Raw genomic sequence first — 16,390 nt, forward strand, 5'->3', positions numbered from 1 at the left:
TCTTTGGTTTATAGTTTAAATTTGTGAATAGAAATTGTACTCATAAATCACAGTCGGTAAATCAAAGATTTTGTCGCGACCCCCACAAGACCGTAAAAAAAATTGACATAAAATCAAACTAGATAAACAATTTATCAAAGGACCATCCAGGGATTATTAAGTCGATTGAGAATGGTACGAAAGGAGCCTGAATACATTGAGTTGAATGAATACCATGAAGATCATGATCAGAACTTAACTAGGAGGAGTAGCGACAGGAAGTGGACTAATTTGACTAATTCTCAAATTCAGCTTGTGTTGCTTCGATTGGGTGTCCTTGAAGATGAAACCTTTGATCAATCATTCGTGCCAGAAGATATTCACATAGGGAAGGAACCTCAATTCATGTTGACCAAGATAGATGAATTGAGTATAGAAGATTCCATATCAATCGTGAGAGATGCATTGGTTGAACATAATGGTGATGTGAATTACTTAGCAGATGATTATAAGCTTTTAGAAAGACTTATAAGATTGATTCCACGGGAGGATGAACAATTTGAAATCTCAGATATAGAAGTCGATAAAGAAGAAGAGGAAGAAGAAGTACATACCCGTGGACATATTAATCACAAATTATACCTTAGAATTATAGATTGGAATCTACAAATTAGATTAGAAGCAGCATTAATTCATTATCATTCACCATATCCAGAAATAAGAGCAATCACAGAACCATACGATGATCCAACTATCCCTATAGAGACATTTAGAGTATATGTTATAAGTTTAGTATGGACATGTATTGGATCAGTGATAAATAATTTCTTTGTTCATAGAATGCCAGGAATTGGATTAAGTTCTCATACAATGCAAGTCTTATTTTTACCATGTGGTAAGTTATGGGAAAGATATATGCCTCATAAGACATTCAGAATATTTGGATATTCCATTGAATTAAATCCTGGTCCTTGGACTTATAAAGAAATGATGTTAGCCACAATCATATATCTGTGTTCATCGGGTACACCTTATCTGGTCTATAATATATTTGTCATGAAATTAGAAAGATTTTACAATTTAAAGTGGGTCACGTATACATTTCAAGTACTTTTGTCTATTTCAACCCAATTTCTTGGATTTGGATTTGCATTATTAATGAAGAAAGTTTGTGTTTATCCAAGTAAAGCAATTTGGCCAACAATTTTACCAACCATAGCATTAAATAGAGCTTTGATGAAAGCAGAAGAGAATAATCCAGTTTATGGATGGAAGATTTCTCAGTATACTTTCTTTTACGTTGTTTGTATTGGAAGTTTCTTCTATAATTGGATTCCATCTTACTTCTTTACTGCACTATCACAATTAAATTGGCCTACATGGTTTAGTCCAAATCTGATTCATTTAGTGAATGTAACAGGTACGTTTGTTGGCTTAGGGTTAAATCCATGGCCTACATTTGATTGGAATATATTTGATGCAGCAGGCTGTCTTACTATTCCATTTTATACTTATGCCAATCATTATATTGGTTCAATGTTAGCATTCTTTATAATCTTGATTGTTTATTATACTAATAACTATTGGACTGCTTATTTACCTATAAACTCCAATAGATTATTTAATAATAAGGGTGAAGTTTTCAATGTTCATGATTTATTAGATGAGAATAATATGTTTGATAATGAAAAGTATCAAAAGGTTGGACCACCATATTTTACCGCTGCAAACTTGGTGTTATATGGAGCATTCTTCTGTTTATATCCTTTTGCCATAGTTTATCATTTTACTACTGAGTGGGAATCAATGAAATCAAGTTTCCATAATGTTTGGGTTACTCTTAGAGATTCTGTTAAATCAGGAAAATCTCATGATCAATTTGGAAGATATCTGAACGATCCTCATTGTAAAATGATGGCCCAATATGAAGATGTACCAGATTGGTGGTTTTTGTCCATCTTGATTGTGAGTACGTCATTTGCTATATTCTGTGTCTCATTATATCCTACTGAAACACCAATTTGGGGAATCTTTTGTACGATGTTAATCAACTTTATATTCTTAGTTCCTATTACATCTATTGCATCAGTCACTGGGTTTTCATTTGGATTGAATGTATTGGTTGAGTTAATCATTGGGTATACTATTCCAAATTCTGGTATTGCCTTGATCACTTTAAAGAGTTATGGGTATAATATTGATACTCAAGCTAGTAATTATATTACCGATCAAAAATTAGCCCATTACGCAAAAATTCCCCCCAGAGCAATCTTCAGAGGTCAATTAATATCAACGTTATTGAATGTGATAATAGCATTATTCGTATCGAATTGGCAAATTGATAATATACCTGATATCTGTGATAGAATGCAAAAGGATAAATTAAGTTGTCCAGGAGCCAATACTTATTTTTATTCGAGTATTCAATATGGGGAAATAGGTCCAGCAAAAGTATTTGGTGGACTTTATCCAGTATTAAAATGGTGTTTCCTATTAGGGGTTATATTAGTGATTCCATGTGTGTGGTTTAAAAACCATGGACCCCAACTTTTGAGACGTTATTTCCAACCCACTATTATAATAGGCGGATTTTTGGATTATGCACCATATAATCTTCTGTATTTCACAGGAGGATTATATGTATCATATTTATTTATGTACCATATTAAAAATAACTATATATTATGGTGGGAGAAGTATAATTATATTTTAACTAGTGCTTTATCAGCAGGAGTTGCCTTTAGTGCATTATTAATATTTTTCACTACAGAATATATTACTGATGAATTAAATTGGTGGGGTAATAATATTACTAAACTGGGTATTGAAGGCGGAAATGGTCAACGATCATGGTTAAATGCTAAGAATGCACCAAATGGATATTTTGGTTTGCGTGAAGGATCATTTCCTTAAGTAGATAATAAATTTTAGATTATTTTTCATATGGTTGTGCGACTAAATTTGGTTGAGAAAATTTCCTAATTCGTATTTTTTAAAGTTTTGCGCCCATTAACTAATTTTTCTTAATTTTAGTAATAATTAATATAAAACTTGAGCTTAATTCTCTAATCTGATCTATGTTTCAGTTTGAGATCTAGATATCGATTTATCGAACTAACGCATTGCAGGTAAATTTATAATGAAGTTTGTTGTTCCTTTCGTCTTATTGATGGTAATTGTATTTACCAGTCATATCAATGCTCAAGCAGTTGAATATGATACTTCCGTTCAAGAATTAGGTAAAAGAGGAATCATCAGTCTGATTATTGGTTGGTTATTCCCAAAATCGACCAGTAGCTCTTCAACGACAGGTACTACTTCGACCACCACAACTGCTGCTTCTACACCAACAACAACTACCGCAACCACAACTGCTCCAACAACAACTGCAGCAGCAACAACTACAGACCCTTGTGACGACGATGATGATACCTCTACTACTACTACGACTACTACTTCTACTTCTGGTAAAATTTCCAGTATCTTTAATAAAGTTTTAGGATTCTTTGGTATCAGTCTCAAGAAGAGAGACGCAGAAGATTTCGATTTCGATTTAGATCAATATTCTTTCACTCTCAGAGAAGAAGTTTCGGCTTCTTCTTCAATTAAAGCCCTGTCTGCTTTAATTGCCGTCTCAGTTGGTGGTTCAATTGCAATGTACGGTCTTTTTTAGAACTATGAATTAGATATTCTATTATTAGATAGTTAAAGTTATACCCTTTGTTTTATTTTCCTTTCCTTTCCTTTGCTTCTAAAAATCCTTCTTCTATTTATTTGGATAATAAAAAAAGAATTTACGAATACCCAAAAACCTTATAAATAAATTATGTAGTTAGTTGTCAAACCATTTAAACCTTGAAATATAAATTAAAAAAATAAAAAAAGAAAATGGCGACAACTACAGGACTCGAACCTGTGCGGGCAAAGCCCAAAAGATTTCTAATCTTTCTCCTTAACCACTCGGACAAGTTGCCAGTTTTTTGAAAACTAATTTTTTCACTTTCTAATGGAGATATTTTGTCACATGATAATTTGAACGTGAGTTTTGATTATATGCAGGATTGGTCTCTAAAAAATTGAATTTTTAAATGGTATAACCTTCACATATGCAATTTTCTAATAGTCTTAAATCTGAATTCAAATAAATAAATTAAGTTTAGCTTATATGTAGTATCTATAAAAAGTATTTAAATTATCTAATTATATATGTAAAAGTTGGTTATAGTATTAATTTGATCTTCAATTAGTCAAAAGAGAAAAACTAAACATAAATTCTTGTTTTCTTTAAATATTGCTGCAAAAATAAATGAAATTATAAATTATTTTTCTTCAAGCTTCTATTAACAAATTGAAAGTTTTCTTAAATTTAATTTATTCAGTCTATCACTATTGAATAACCCCCAAGAAGTTTCCCATCTATTTTTACCTTCATAAAATACCTTTTTCCAAGGTTCATCAAAAGCTTCAAAATAATACCAACCATAATTAACATTTTTCATTTTACAAATATAATCACTTATAAAATATTTGAAATTAGGAATATTAGCAACTGATCGACGGAAATTTCCTCCATCAGTTGGCCATCCAACCTCACTAACTATAATAGTTTTATTTTTATAATTTAATGGTTCCATTTGATATTCAAGAAATTCTAATGTCCAATTTGATGCTCCTTCCACAGAATTACCAGTAAAATATGGATGAATATTAGCACCAACTATATCACATTCTTCAAATAAATCTTTATTTAATAATGATCCAATTTCAGATGTACCAACTGGAATCTTTTTATAACCAATTGATTTTAAAAATTTCTTTGTTTCCTTTATATATTCAATTAATTGATTTGATGATTTATCTTCTCTAAATAAAACTTCATTACCAATAAAAATTGAATCAAACATGGATTGAGGATATTTCTTAACAATATATTTCATGGTATTTAATTGGTTTCTATTCACCTTATCATTTTTACCAATCCAAATTCCCATTGCTAAAGTCATATTTAAATTTAAACTTTGAATAGAATCAAGTATAAAATCTGATTGATTACATTGCATTCCATAATTTCTAATTCTTGATGTAACAGTACTAAGCTTTACTAGATCATAAATTGTTTCAGTTTTATTAATACCACAACTAGGTTCTAAAGCTTCCATTGGCGAATAAGCCAAACCATGAAATATTGGTTCTCCATAACCTTCCATTAATGCAAGTATTTTAGGATCATCTCTATATAAAGGACTTAAGCCTCCAGGAGTATTAACAATGTTTGGATTATATGTTCTAAAATCACCATACTTTTCAGTTAAATAAGGAAAAAAAAGATCCCTTTTAGCTTCCAGATTGAAGAAATTCTTTACCATATCTTCTGTACCATGGGATAAATATACTAACGCAGGAATAAATCCACCAAGAATTAATAAAATTAAAAGAATTAGAAAACATTCTAAAACGATATGTTTTCTAACTTTATTATCAGCTGAACTCTTTTCAATATATTCACTTGACTCAATTTTGGAACCTTCTTCTAAATCTTTGGGATTTACCGGTGTTAAAATCTCTTCAAACACTGATCTTTTAGTTAATGAATTATGATTCAATTTTAATTTATTTAAACCTGCTGAACTTAATGGTATACTAGTTTCATCATCATTAGTTCTACCGTCATATTCTTCTTGACTAAACTCTGTATAAGCGCTTCCCACTTGTTGTTGTTGTTGCTGTTGATGCTGTTGTTGATAAATCACTGTTGTTTCTATATCATCAGCTTCAATATGAAGACGATTATTATTATGTTCATCATTTATGTTCATAGTTTCACCAGTCAATGGAGAAACAGCATCTAATTGTAAATCAGCCGTATTTAATATTTGAGGTTTAGTGATAACAACGGAAGGATATCTTTCTGGACTGGGAGTTGCTGATGGACCTGCTGTTGATAAAAGAGTTTCATTAAATAAACTAGGTGATATGATATTGTTTGGTTTTCCAGGTGACAGTATTTTCTTTAAATCAGGAAAGTTTTGAGTATCTAAAGTCACATTACTTCCTGTGATATCTCTGAAATAATTGGCTGATTTAGATCTGGTTAATTTATATGGATCAAGTGGAACTAGTTTTGCTTTTGGATTATTGTTTGTAGTTGCAGTGTTTGATCTCTTAAGTAAGTTATTGAAAAAGTAACCACTACCCCCGGTAGTCTTTCTTGAAGTAGTACCCTGACCCGTAATTTCTGATTGATCTTGATGATGATGATGACTATTTGACATGTTTATTATTAGGGATTGATTGGGTGTATACCGCTTGAAACAACGGCTTTTTCAAATTGATATAATATTTTTAGCCGCTGAAATGCTGCAAACTCAAAAAAAAAAATTGCGCGAAAAGAAGTAGGAACAAATGAATTGATTTGTTTCCTAGTTTTGCAATTTGATTTTATTTTAATCTTATTCTGCTAAGAAACTCCATTATCATTTTAAACATTAGCAAGTTTGTTAAGAAAAGTTATAGTTACTACATTAGTTTTGCTTAGAGAAAAAATATGGTGTCTACTACTCAAACCACTCATGTATCATCTCCATTAAATTCTTCACAATCTCCTCTTCCAGGAAAAGACTTTGGCACAATGTCATCAATAGCACAAGATAAATTATATTTAAGATTTAAGATGCCAAAGTGTATGAAGAAGAAAAAGTGTACTCCTCAAAGGATAATCTTAAGAGTTCCAGGTAGATCACATATTTTACTTCCTGCTGAAAAGCCACCCAAAGAATCAGCGTCTAAAGGTAAATCAACTACTACCAATGCTGGTGAGGGCAATTCTGACTCTAAACCAAAATCTAAGAAGAGAAGATTATCCCATGGTAAATCAGAAAGCCCTTCCCGAGAATTGATTCTTTTACAATCTAAAAAGCAAATCAAGATTTCTCCTGTTGTTCCAGCTGTTGTTGATAATACTAATGATCCTCATGATGCTGATATTGAAGACAATGAGAGTGAAACTAGCTCTGAACCAAAGAGAAAGAAGAGAAGATCAATTTCCTTTTTATTGAGTACCACCTAGTGTAGTTGGTGTAAGTGTAAGTGCTGGTATTGGTGTTGGTGATGTTTGTGGTTGTCGTTGTTGTTGTTACTGTTGTGCTGCTTTTTTTTTATTTATTTACACAACATTATTTGTAAATGTCTTTTACAAGACTATTTCTATTATTTCACTTGTTTATTAGTTATTTATTGTTTTATTGTTTTATATATATCCTCTATTATTGTACAGAGATCAATTGGTTTGGTTATATAGTAACAAATATTTTATCCGCGAACAAAAAAGATTAGCGATCGTCTCGCTAAGAGATTACATAAATTAGGTGATCTAGAACCTTAATTAGGAGATAAGGTTATAACCCATTGATTACTTATCTTCATCATTCTCGAACATATCGTTACGATCATATAGACAAGATATAGTTAGATATGCTATAAGGTTGAGATCAGAGCGTAGAGAGGGACACATTAACAATGGAGGCTAATGCGTAAGGCTTAGAAAATCGATAGCATCGCTGGATACGACGTAAAGCCTCATTACATCAGTAAACACAAACTACGCCTTAAAACTTTAAGGTTGTCATTTATAGAATGATATTTGCATGGAATTAATAAATAGGTAAGTATAGAAAGTAAATAACTAAAACTAGGAGAATGAATAATTGTATCTTGTACCAATTACCGTGGTACTTGTGTAAATGTATGAACAATAGATGTTTATTTTGTGGTTTTTTTATGTTAGTTTTGAGAAGGGGGCAGTTTTGCTAATCTGAGTTACTCATGACAAAGTTAATATTTTCCAGAGATATTGACTAGATCCTGTATCATAATTGTAGATATGTAAGAAGATGATTGAATAGATAATGGATGAATGAGAAATGATTAAATGAGGTGAAGTAAAATGAAATTGATGATTATTATGATAAGGAATATTATTATCGACCAGTCGTTGGATTTATATTAACATTGGTATTAACATTAGTAGTAATATTAGCACTTACAACACGCAAACAAAATGTTTCCACAGAATGTAGCAGAAGTAGTAATACAACCTTCACCATTAGCAGGACAACAAGCATTAAATAATCCAAAACAAGTAAAGAATTCAATACAAAATTCGGTACATTCATTTGATTCTCTTTCATAACCGGAATGAGCATCGTCGTTGAAGGATGATGTTTCTGAATCATTATCGGAACTGTTTTGATCTTGGTGTTCTTTATTATAACTCATTTCATTTCTACCTGGTTCATTAGTGACATTTCCAGCGGTTCCGAATGCTTCTTGTGCAACAACGGCATTCATCACAGGTATATCAGCCATATTGGATTGTAGGATTTATATTAGACGATGGAAGGGGCTAGGTTAAAGTATATGAAGGGTAAACGATAGATAAGTTGTTGACAACGAAAGAAAAGAAGTGATTTGATAAATAAAATTGAGTTTAAAATCTAAAGAATGAATTCCATTTCGTAAGATGAAATTTAATCCATCCAGAAAAAAATGACTGTGTGCGCAAAACTTAAATTTCAAAATAAGATTCTTTAGTTAAACTTAAAAGTTGGACAGGGGAGAGGTTCATATTGTGTAGAGTGTGCTATACGAAAGAGAATCAAGTTAGGTCATACAGAGTCATAGCTTATCCGGTCATGCAACATTTATGAAGTTATATTAACCAATGACGATATAATCTTCTGATTTGTGATGATGAGAAGAGGTGGGAGAGTGGAGATGCGAAGAAAAATGATGGAGAAAATAAGAATTTCTTTTTTGTGGCTATTTTTGGAACCTACCTGGAACTATAAATCATAATCACAAATCATAACCAAATTTGAATGGTTTGAAAGTGATGCCATGAGTGTAGTGACATGTAATGAATACTTAACTTGATCACATTTAATGACTGTAATAAGGTATAAGTTGAATCGTGTCTTGTAATGGATAGAAATGCTATCCATTCTGATGTATTACAATCAATATCGCATTTGTGACATTACATCATTATTAACAAACAATGTATAGCCTTGATCTAGGAACAAAGTGTGTATATTGAAGAGAATGAAAATGTAGATATAATAACTTTTTGATCTATAAATAAATATATGAAAGAAATGAACGAAATGAACGAAGAAACTCTAAACCAAGCAAAACCAACCTTTAAAAAACCTAGACCAAAAATAAACTGAATATATAGATCATTGAATCACATCAGATTCAATGATCTCTTTTTAACTATACCAAAAACTGAACTTTTCATTTCTATTTTACGATAGTCTTATTCGAAATAAAACCACTAATGGGGATGATTGCTACTTAAATCCATCTCCTTTAACATATCCACAATCTCTAAATCTTGTTGGATCCCATAATCTTCTAAATCATTCTCATAATCAGCAATATAAGCTTCATAATCCTCATCTTCAAATCCATTTTGAATCTGAACATTAACCAAACGATCAGGCTTTACATATTTCTGTTCTTCTTCTTCATCATTCAATAACGTATCAAGATCAAGACCTTGGGTCACTTGATGATATTCTTGTTCATATTCACGATTCAAGTCATCTCGGAATTGGAATTCATGATATTTATCTCTCTGTAATTCTAATTTATCCTGAATATATTGATCACGAATGAATTTCATTTTATTATGTTTATTTCTCATATTGGCTCTTAAATGATGAGGTTGCTGTTGTTGATGATGTTTGGTTCGTAAAGGGGAAATCAAATGATATTGTTGATTATGAGGTGAATATGCTGAATAACTCCCCACTTCCATCGGCGATGAAGATGATGAAAATGGTTTATATAATTGATTACGACGTCTTTGCTGATTATTATGAATATCATCTAAAACATTTGATGGACCAGAAGTTGGTGATTTCGACCCGGTTGGAGATGATGATGATAACATCTTAGGTGAATGTATAGTTGTTTGCCTTATTTGTGATTGTGATTGTAATTGCGAATGCAATGGTGATGTAGTAGACATTGGACTACTCGGTATAAGGTAGTTGTTATCAACTGGTGAGCTGGGAGGTAAGTTCATTTCTGATCTGTTGTACTAGTTGTCTCACTAGGTGTAGTTGCAGTTGTAGAAGTAGAAGTGATACAGATTCTGTAATAGCAGAATAATCAATAGAATCAATGTAGATGGGATGCAAGTAAAGCTTTTAGAAGTTGAAATAGATTGACGATGCTTATCACATTAAACGTTTGGGTGTTTAAAAAAAAGTGTTACACCAAAAATATCACGCGTACCAAAAAACTCCACTCTTTACAATCAAATCGCGGGTAACAATTTTTCACCTAAAAATAGCACTTAACTACGATAGATATAACGAAGATCAATCAATCAATCAACAGCTGCTGATATTTTAGAAGGTAGTTTGGATAACGTATTGGATGTGTATTTCTACTGGATTATAATCAAATGGTCCAAGATCACGAAGATCAATTAATTCTCGAGATTGATTCAAACGTTGAATATATATTTGAGTATTCCATTGATCATTGGCAAACCATTCATAAACCCATATCAAAACTATCATCTCTGAATTTGAAACAATTTTTGGATTTGGTGGATGACAATTTACACCAATATTATGAAGTTCACCACGGTAAGCTTTGGAAAGATGATAAACGGGATGAAATGCAAGAAGATGGTTTAATTTATGTATGGTATGAATTTAAAGGTGAATTAGTAGGATTTATAAGTTTTAAATTAGTTGATGATGAAGAAGGGATAGATGGTCTGGTGTTTTACCTTTATGAAATTCAAATTAAAGAAAAATTCCGTGGTCAAAAAATAGGAACTAAATTAATGAAAAATTTAGAAAATCTAGTGATATATATAAGGACTAAAAGTAATGATGACAAAATACTAAAAATAAATCAACTTCAACAATTATCAGGTATTGCATTAACGGTATTTTCCCAGAATAAAGTTGCGTTTGAATGGTATATACGATTGGGCTTTAAATTGTCACCATCATCACCCCGGGATAAAGTTTTAAGAAATGGTAAAGTTCTAAAACCTGACTACTACATACTATACAAGTCATGCTGAGAATGCTCAGTAAAAATGTGAATTCAATATAGAAAAGTTACATAAATAGAAGTAAATAGGAGTCAACAGAAGCATAAAGATGATGACTCAATCAAATGTACATACTAAAATTAAAAAAAAAAAGGTACTGCAAAAAGTTGAATCCAAAAATGTAAAATCTAAATATAACTTAAGTTTAGCATTAAAAAGAAAAGACCATAAAGTCAGCCCTATAATCACTTATAACTTAACCGTGTCTTCGGAATGAAACAACCGTTTCCAAAAATAAAATAAATTCAAAAGCTAACATTAAAAAAATAATGTTTAAATTTAAGTTGAAAATAATTATTCATATCATCCATCCATCTTCATATTGTTCCATTTACTGATAAACTATAATTACAATTACATCATATTTTCGACCATGAACAAATCGAGAAAAGTGCCATATTGTGCAGGTCATACAACTGTGTATACTCCAGTAACTACTGCTCCAGGTTTCATTAATAGCAATTGAGGTAATTGGTGATGATAACCGTTGCTAGGTTTCGTTAATTAAAGTGAAAAATATAAAGTTACGTCATATCGATACTGAGCCTGTATTAAAAAATATAATCTGATTCAGTAATAAACATGAACAATTGAATCAAAACAAATTCAATTGATTTCATTCCTTCAATTGATGATGAAACAGGCGGCAATCAATGGTTTGCCATTAACTTTCATTGAAAATAAGGCATATGTAGAAGTTTAAGTTATGAATAGGAGTATATATATCGATGGTGATGATTTCCAGTCAGCAAAAAATAAAAATTATTTTTTTGATAGGGCTGAGCACTCTATCCTTTTCTGTCAATAGAGTGGATATAGGCTTCCACGATAATGACAATGACAAGAGGATAAGATAGTACTAGAGTTACCGTTGCCAAGAGTCAATTGAACAAGGTGATAGAATGTAGCTACATATCAACAATATATCAACTAACGTTGCCAATGAAATTAAGCATAAAATGAGAGTCTTAGTTCATTATTTGCGATAAGAAAAAAAAATACGGGGTAGGAAGTAGCGAGGTTTGCAAAAAAATGGAATATCGTAGATTATGTAGCTAATTTAACTTGATCTGGCATCATACAATATATTGTTAGTTAATTAACATTAATAAAATTAAATTACATATAAAAACCGAAAAGGGTAAAAGATAAATAAAATTAAAAACCAAATATATATAAAAGAAATAAACGAATTAAAAACCAACCTAAATACCTAAAATTAGAAAGCCAGTACTAACGATGAACCAAAACGAGAATTAAAACCGAAAAATGCAAGCAAGATGAAGAATTTGAAATAGCGATATAAGTACCAAACAAGATTCATTCAATAATAAGTAAAAGTATGTTTTTTTTTTAAATTTTATAATCCTGTATAAAGAATGAAATGGATAAAAAGTTTTTGTTTACTTTAAGATTTTAAAAAAATCTAGGAAATAAACTAAAGTCACTATGGACTTCTGCAATGGTATAATCTTCAACATTTGAATCTCTACCATGGATGATATGAGAAATACCCACATCAATAACACTTAAAAGGACGAAATCATCAAATTGTTCAACCAATTCAAACCTAACGATCTGAATTAGAGCTATAGACCCAAGGGAATCTCTCAAAAGAATTTGAAGTGCAATAATACTAAATAAATGAGATTGATCTACCCAAAAAAAGTGATCAATCAGTATTACAACGTCCATGTGAGGACACCCGAAATTGAACGGGGGTTGAAGCTTATAGGATTTGATTGTGACAGGCTTTATAGTGATAGTATGTATTTAAATGAGTGTTGATGGTCTAGAAACAAGAAAGAAAAGTGATACAAATTTGTAAAATTTTTTTTGAAACCAAATTTTTTTTAGATTTCCAACTAACCTAGAATTGCCTGCATATTGAATCACATTTAAGGATTAACTGCCTTTGAAACCACTACGTAAGGTCCTTATTTTACTATGTCCAGGGAATAATACTACTCTCACTAAAAGAAGAACCGACCAGTCACGCTTATTTTGTCGCTAAACTCACTACAAAACTTTCCATTTTGGGATTCGTAAAGTCAATTAATTAACCCTTCTTTAAGGACTTATCGGTAGAAAAATTCAATTTACTCTATCTCTTTTTTAATATAGACAAAATCCACTAATCATCCAATCACATCAATCTGATTCGAGCTGGTTAATTATATATCTTATCATTATATCATTTGGTTAAAGGTAGTCTCCGTACCAAATCATTTTTTCGCAACACCTATCGCACTTGGCTGCCTTTAAAGGTAGATTTCAAAGATAAATTATGGGAACAGAAATAGAGTCAAAAATGGTTCATAGAGTTATTAACATGATAGCTTATTACAAACTTTCATATAATTCATTCAGTATTAAGATGATAATATTAGTATATACTCTAAATAAGCTAAAGAATTAAAAAAAGCAAACCAAATCCAAATCCAAAACGAAAATAAAAATCTATCCAAATCAAAACTTTGTAGAATGATCTAAACCATGATACCTCGTGGCAACAGTGCATCTGTAAGCATTAATTATGGATAAAAAGGATTGAAAAATGTATGGTAAACATTTAGCTTTTAGTATGATATCGGTTGAACAGCTTGAACAAAATAGATCATGAAATTTCTATTGGCCGCGACTAACCGATTTAGCCAACTTTAATTAATTTTTAGGTTGTTTAACTGATAACGATCTTTTTTGAACTCCGATAATAAATAGATGGAGTCAAATTATAGTTTATGCTGTTGTTTAGTGACTCTTGATAATAACATGAAGAAGTCAATTGGGTTATAATAGTACATTTTACAAGTTGTAATTAATGATAATGGAGTAATAGATGAAGTTATACCGAAAATTTATTTGTAAAAGGTCATCTAACTGAATTACATTACAAGATTTTTAATAATTTAATATGATGATAATATAATTAATATATGTAAAATTCTAAATAAAGTATAATCCCATAAACCAGTAAAAAAAAAACAAAAATAATAATTAGACCCCAAGAATTGAACTTAAACTAAAACGTAAAACAACATAACCAAACCAAATCCAATTTTACCCAATTGGTTCTAATGTTAACACACCAATTACCCATACCAATTAACCTAAACTTCTAACCAGAGCCATACCCATTTAATCATCTTCATCATACCAACGAATATAAATCATATCAGGTAAATCTAAAGCAGTTGTAATTTTTGGTGGAAACAAGATTTCCCAATATTCATTGACGTAACAAATAAAAAGTTCAGTTTTAACACCATAAGCTGACCAAGTTGCCTTATAGTATACGATTTGATACATATTTAGTGATTATGGAGAGAAAGAGAAAGAGAGATAAAAAGAAAGAATTGTTTTTGAAGGGAGAGAGGGTAGGAATGGGTTTTTGTATTCATCATATTCCTTAAATCAGATTATGACCCGTAATATCAGTAATCAATTGGCAAGCGTCAGCGAAGGTAAAATAGTGTTTAATTATGTATGGTGAAGAATTTCTTTTAGCGTCTATGTCGGTGTAAAAGCCTCAGATCGATTTTGGATCATCTAAAAAAAAAAAGCCTAATATTTTTTATGATAGATAACAAAATAAATTTTTCAAAACACTAATTTTTCACTTTCAATCCCGTCGGAAGGTCCGAATTGACGAAGAGTCAAATATGAGCCGAGTCATAAATCATCACTTAACCCATGATTGATTCAATTGAGGTATAATCTACAACTTACAAGTAGCAATTGATGTTGATGGTATTTAATCGTGAAATTGAATCTAATAACAAAACGAGTAAATAAAGAAATAAAGAAATAAAGAAATAAAGAAATAAATATATATATATAACATGTAAACCTCCAAGGGCATAAAATGAATCAATTGATGTCAATTGATATCAAACCAAACCAAACCAAACCAATTGAAACGAATTGAAGTAATAAATGAAAAGAAATCAACCAGGAAACTCTTTTTTTGTACAATTGTATTTTTATAATGTAAATTCTATTTTGTAAGCCATCTTCAGATAAACACTATCCAAAGATTCCAATAACCAATATTTTCGAACCAAAACCAGATCCATGCAAATAACCCCAATCGAACGACCTCCCCTTTACAAGAGGTTAGTTTGACTATGCCATCGTATGAACACTTCATTTGGTTCTTCTTCAGTAGCATCAATGATCTGAAAGGAATCACTCATATAGATGACAACAGAAGTGGTATCTAATCCATATGATGTCCAGAAAGGATAAATCACAATCAATACCTTCATGGATGTTAGTATTGACTGTAATGATGATGATGATGATGATGATGAATAAGAAGTAAGTGAAGATGAAGTTGAGATCAAAATCAAGCCAATTTTGAATCTATTTATGCAATAGTAAGCTTGCACCATGATTATTAAGTGGTCACCGATCTCTCATTATCGGTAAATCACAATAGTGAATGAAACGGCTGTAGTAAGACATCTACCATATTACCGGTAAAAAACCATAATTAAAATTAAAATTAAAAACAAGTTAGATCATTCAAAAATTATAATTTTTTTTGATTTTTTTTTTTTTTTTTTTTTTTGTGATTCTCCACGATTCATAGGGGAGATGAAAAGATAATAATATGAAGGCTACAGATCATTAATTAGTTTTTTTAAATTCATTTCTTTTTGCAATTGTTTACATTTTATGTTTATTCGATAAAAAGAAATGTTACTGTAATCTTATCTAATTACTTCATTCATATAATATATTAATTATAAAAAGGAGACATTGAAGTGATTAGTTGCCAGTCCTCCTAATTCTGATTTACTAATAGTAAATTAAGTTATAACAGTTTAGAATTGTCAATTGTTTCGTTCTACTACAGACATATAATGTATGTACATTATTTATAGATAACTATAGAGATCAATTGAGTAATCCTCATATTGATTATGTACCAATAATGAATTAAAGGGGTATTGTAAATACGAATGTGCATAAATATAATTTTAATTTACGATTAGGAGATGAACAATGGATCAGCAAAGAAGAAGAAGCAACAAGAAGCAAGAAGAAGAATAACTAAACCATTTATTATTGATGATCATTATAATAAGTTCATAGCCCTTTCTAAAATTATTAATTATTAATTATTAATTAAGGGGGTCGTTGTTGTCGTGTACTTTTGCAAGGAGTCGTGTCCTTCTGATCAAAAACTGATTCTATTTTTAGGTCATTCAATTTTTCTTTAAGCTTTTTTTAATTTTGTTCTCTGGTTCAATCCCCGTTAAATTG

At 30.6% G+C, this 16,390-nt stretch overlaps 6 protein-coding genes and 1 non-coding gene across 7 annotated transcripts; 3 read left to right on the forward strand and 4 right to left on the reverse strand. All coding sequences in view use genetic code 12, as the record gives it.

Annotated features, from left to right (window-relative positions):
* Positions 1-171: 171 nt before the first annotated feature.
* OPT6 (Opt6p) lies at positions 172-2,892 on the forward strand (the record flags this gene model as incomplete). Its single annotated transcript, XM_064904897.1, has 1 exon — positions 172-2,892. The coding sequence occupies one exon, from the start codon at positions 172-174 to the stop codon at positions 2,890-2,892; it is 2,721 nt and encodes a 906-aa protein (XP_064763430.1).
* A 226-nt stretch (positions 2,893-3,118) lies between these two features.
* DFJ63DRAFT_333718 (uncharacterized protein) lies at positions 3,119-3,652 on the forward strand (the record flags this gene model as incomplete). Its single annotated transcript, XM_064907897.1, has 1 exon — positions 3,119-3,652. One exon carries the CDS (start codon positions 3,119-3,121, stop codon positions 3,650-3,652), a length of 534 nt encoding a protein of 177 aa, XP_064763431.1.
* Positions 3,653-3,871: 219 nt separating this feature from the next.
* On the reverse strand, positions 3,872-3,953 carry DFJ63DRAFT_t58. The gene has a single exon. It is a non-coding gene; the product is annotated as a tRNA-Ser (tRNA).
* Positions 3,954-4,272: 319 nt separating this feature from the next.
* DFJ63DRAFT_61067 (uncharacterized protein) lies at positions 4,273-6,387 on the reverse strand. The gene has a single exon (XM_064909001.1). It carries the CDS (start codon positions 6,249-6,251, stop codon positions 4,320-4,322), a length of 1,932 nt encoding a protein of 643 aa, XP_064763432.1. The 5' UTR covers positions 6,252-6,387; the 3' UTR covers positions 4,273-4,319.
* A 1,140-nt stretch (positions 6,388-7,527) lies between these two features.
* On the reverse strand, positions 7,528-8,581 carry DFJ63DRAFT_61065 (uncharacterized protein). Its single transcript, XM_064909000.1, has one exon. It carries the CDS (start codon positions 8,341-8,343, stop codon positions 8,011-8,013), a length of 333 nt encoding a protein of 110 aa, XP_064763433.1. The 5' UTR covers positions 8,344-8,581; the 3' UTR covers positions 7,528-8,010.
* A 564-nt stretch (positions 8,582-9,145) lies between these two features.
* On the reverse strand, positions 9,146-10,261 carry DFJ63DRAFT_61063 (uncharacterized protein). The gene has a single exon (XM_064908999.1). The coding sequence runs from the start codon at positions 10,067-10,069 to the stop codon at positions 9,314-9,316; it is 756 nt and encodes a 251-aa protein (XP_064763434.1). The 5' UTR covers positions 10,070-10,261; the 3' UTR covers positions 9,146-9,313.
* Positions 10,262-10,453: 192 nt separating this feature from the next.
* Positions 10,454-11,089, forward strand: NAT4 (Nat4p; the record flags this gene model as incomplete). The annotated part of the gene is made up of 1 exon (XM_064905751.1): positions 10,454-11,089. The coding sequence occupies one exon, from the start codon at positions 10,454-10,456 to the stop codon at positions 11,087-11,089; it is 636 nt and encodes a 211-aa protein (XP_064763435.1).
* Positions 11,090-16,390: the final 5,301 nt, after the last annotated feature.

The sequence above is a fragment of the Scheffersomyces coipomensis genome, assembly GCF_036884675.1.
Source record: "Scheffersomyces coipomensis strain NRRL Y-17651 chromosome Unknown DFJ63scaffold_2, whole genome shotgun sequence".
NCBI classification, from domain to species: Eukaryota; Fungi; Ascomycota; class Pichiomycetes; order Serinales; family Debaryomycetaceae; genus Scheffersomyces; species Scheffersomyces coipomensis.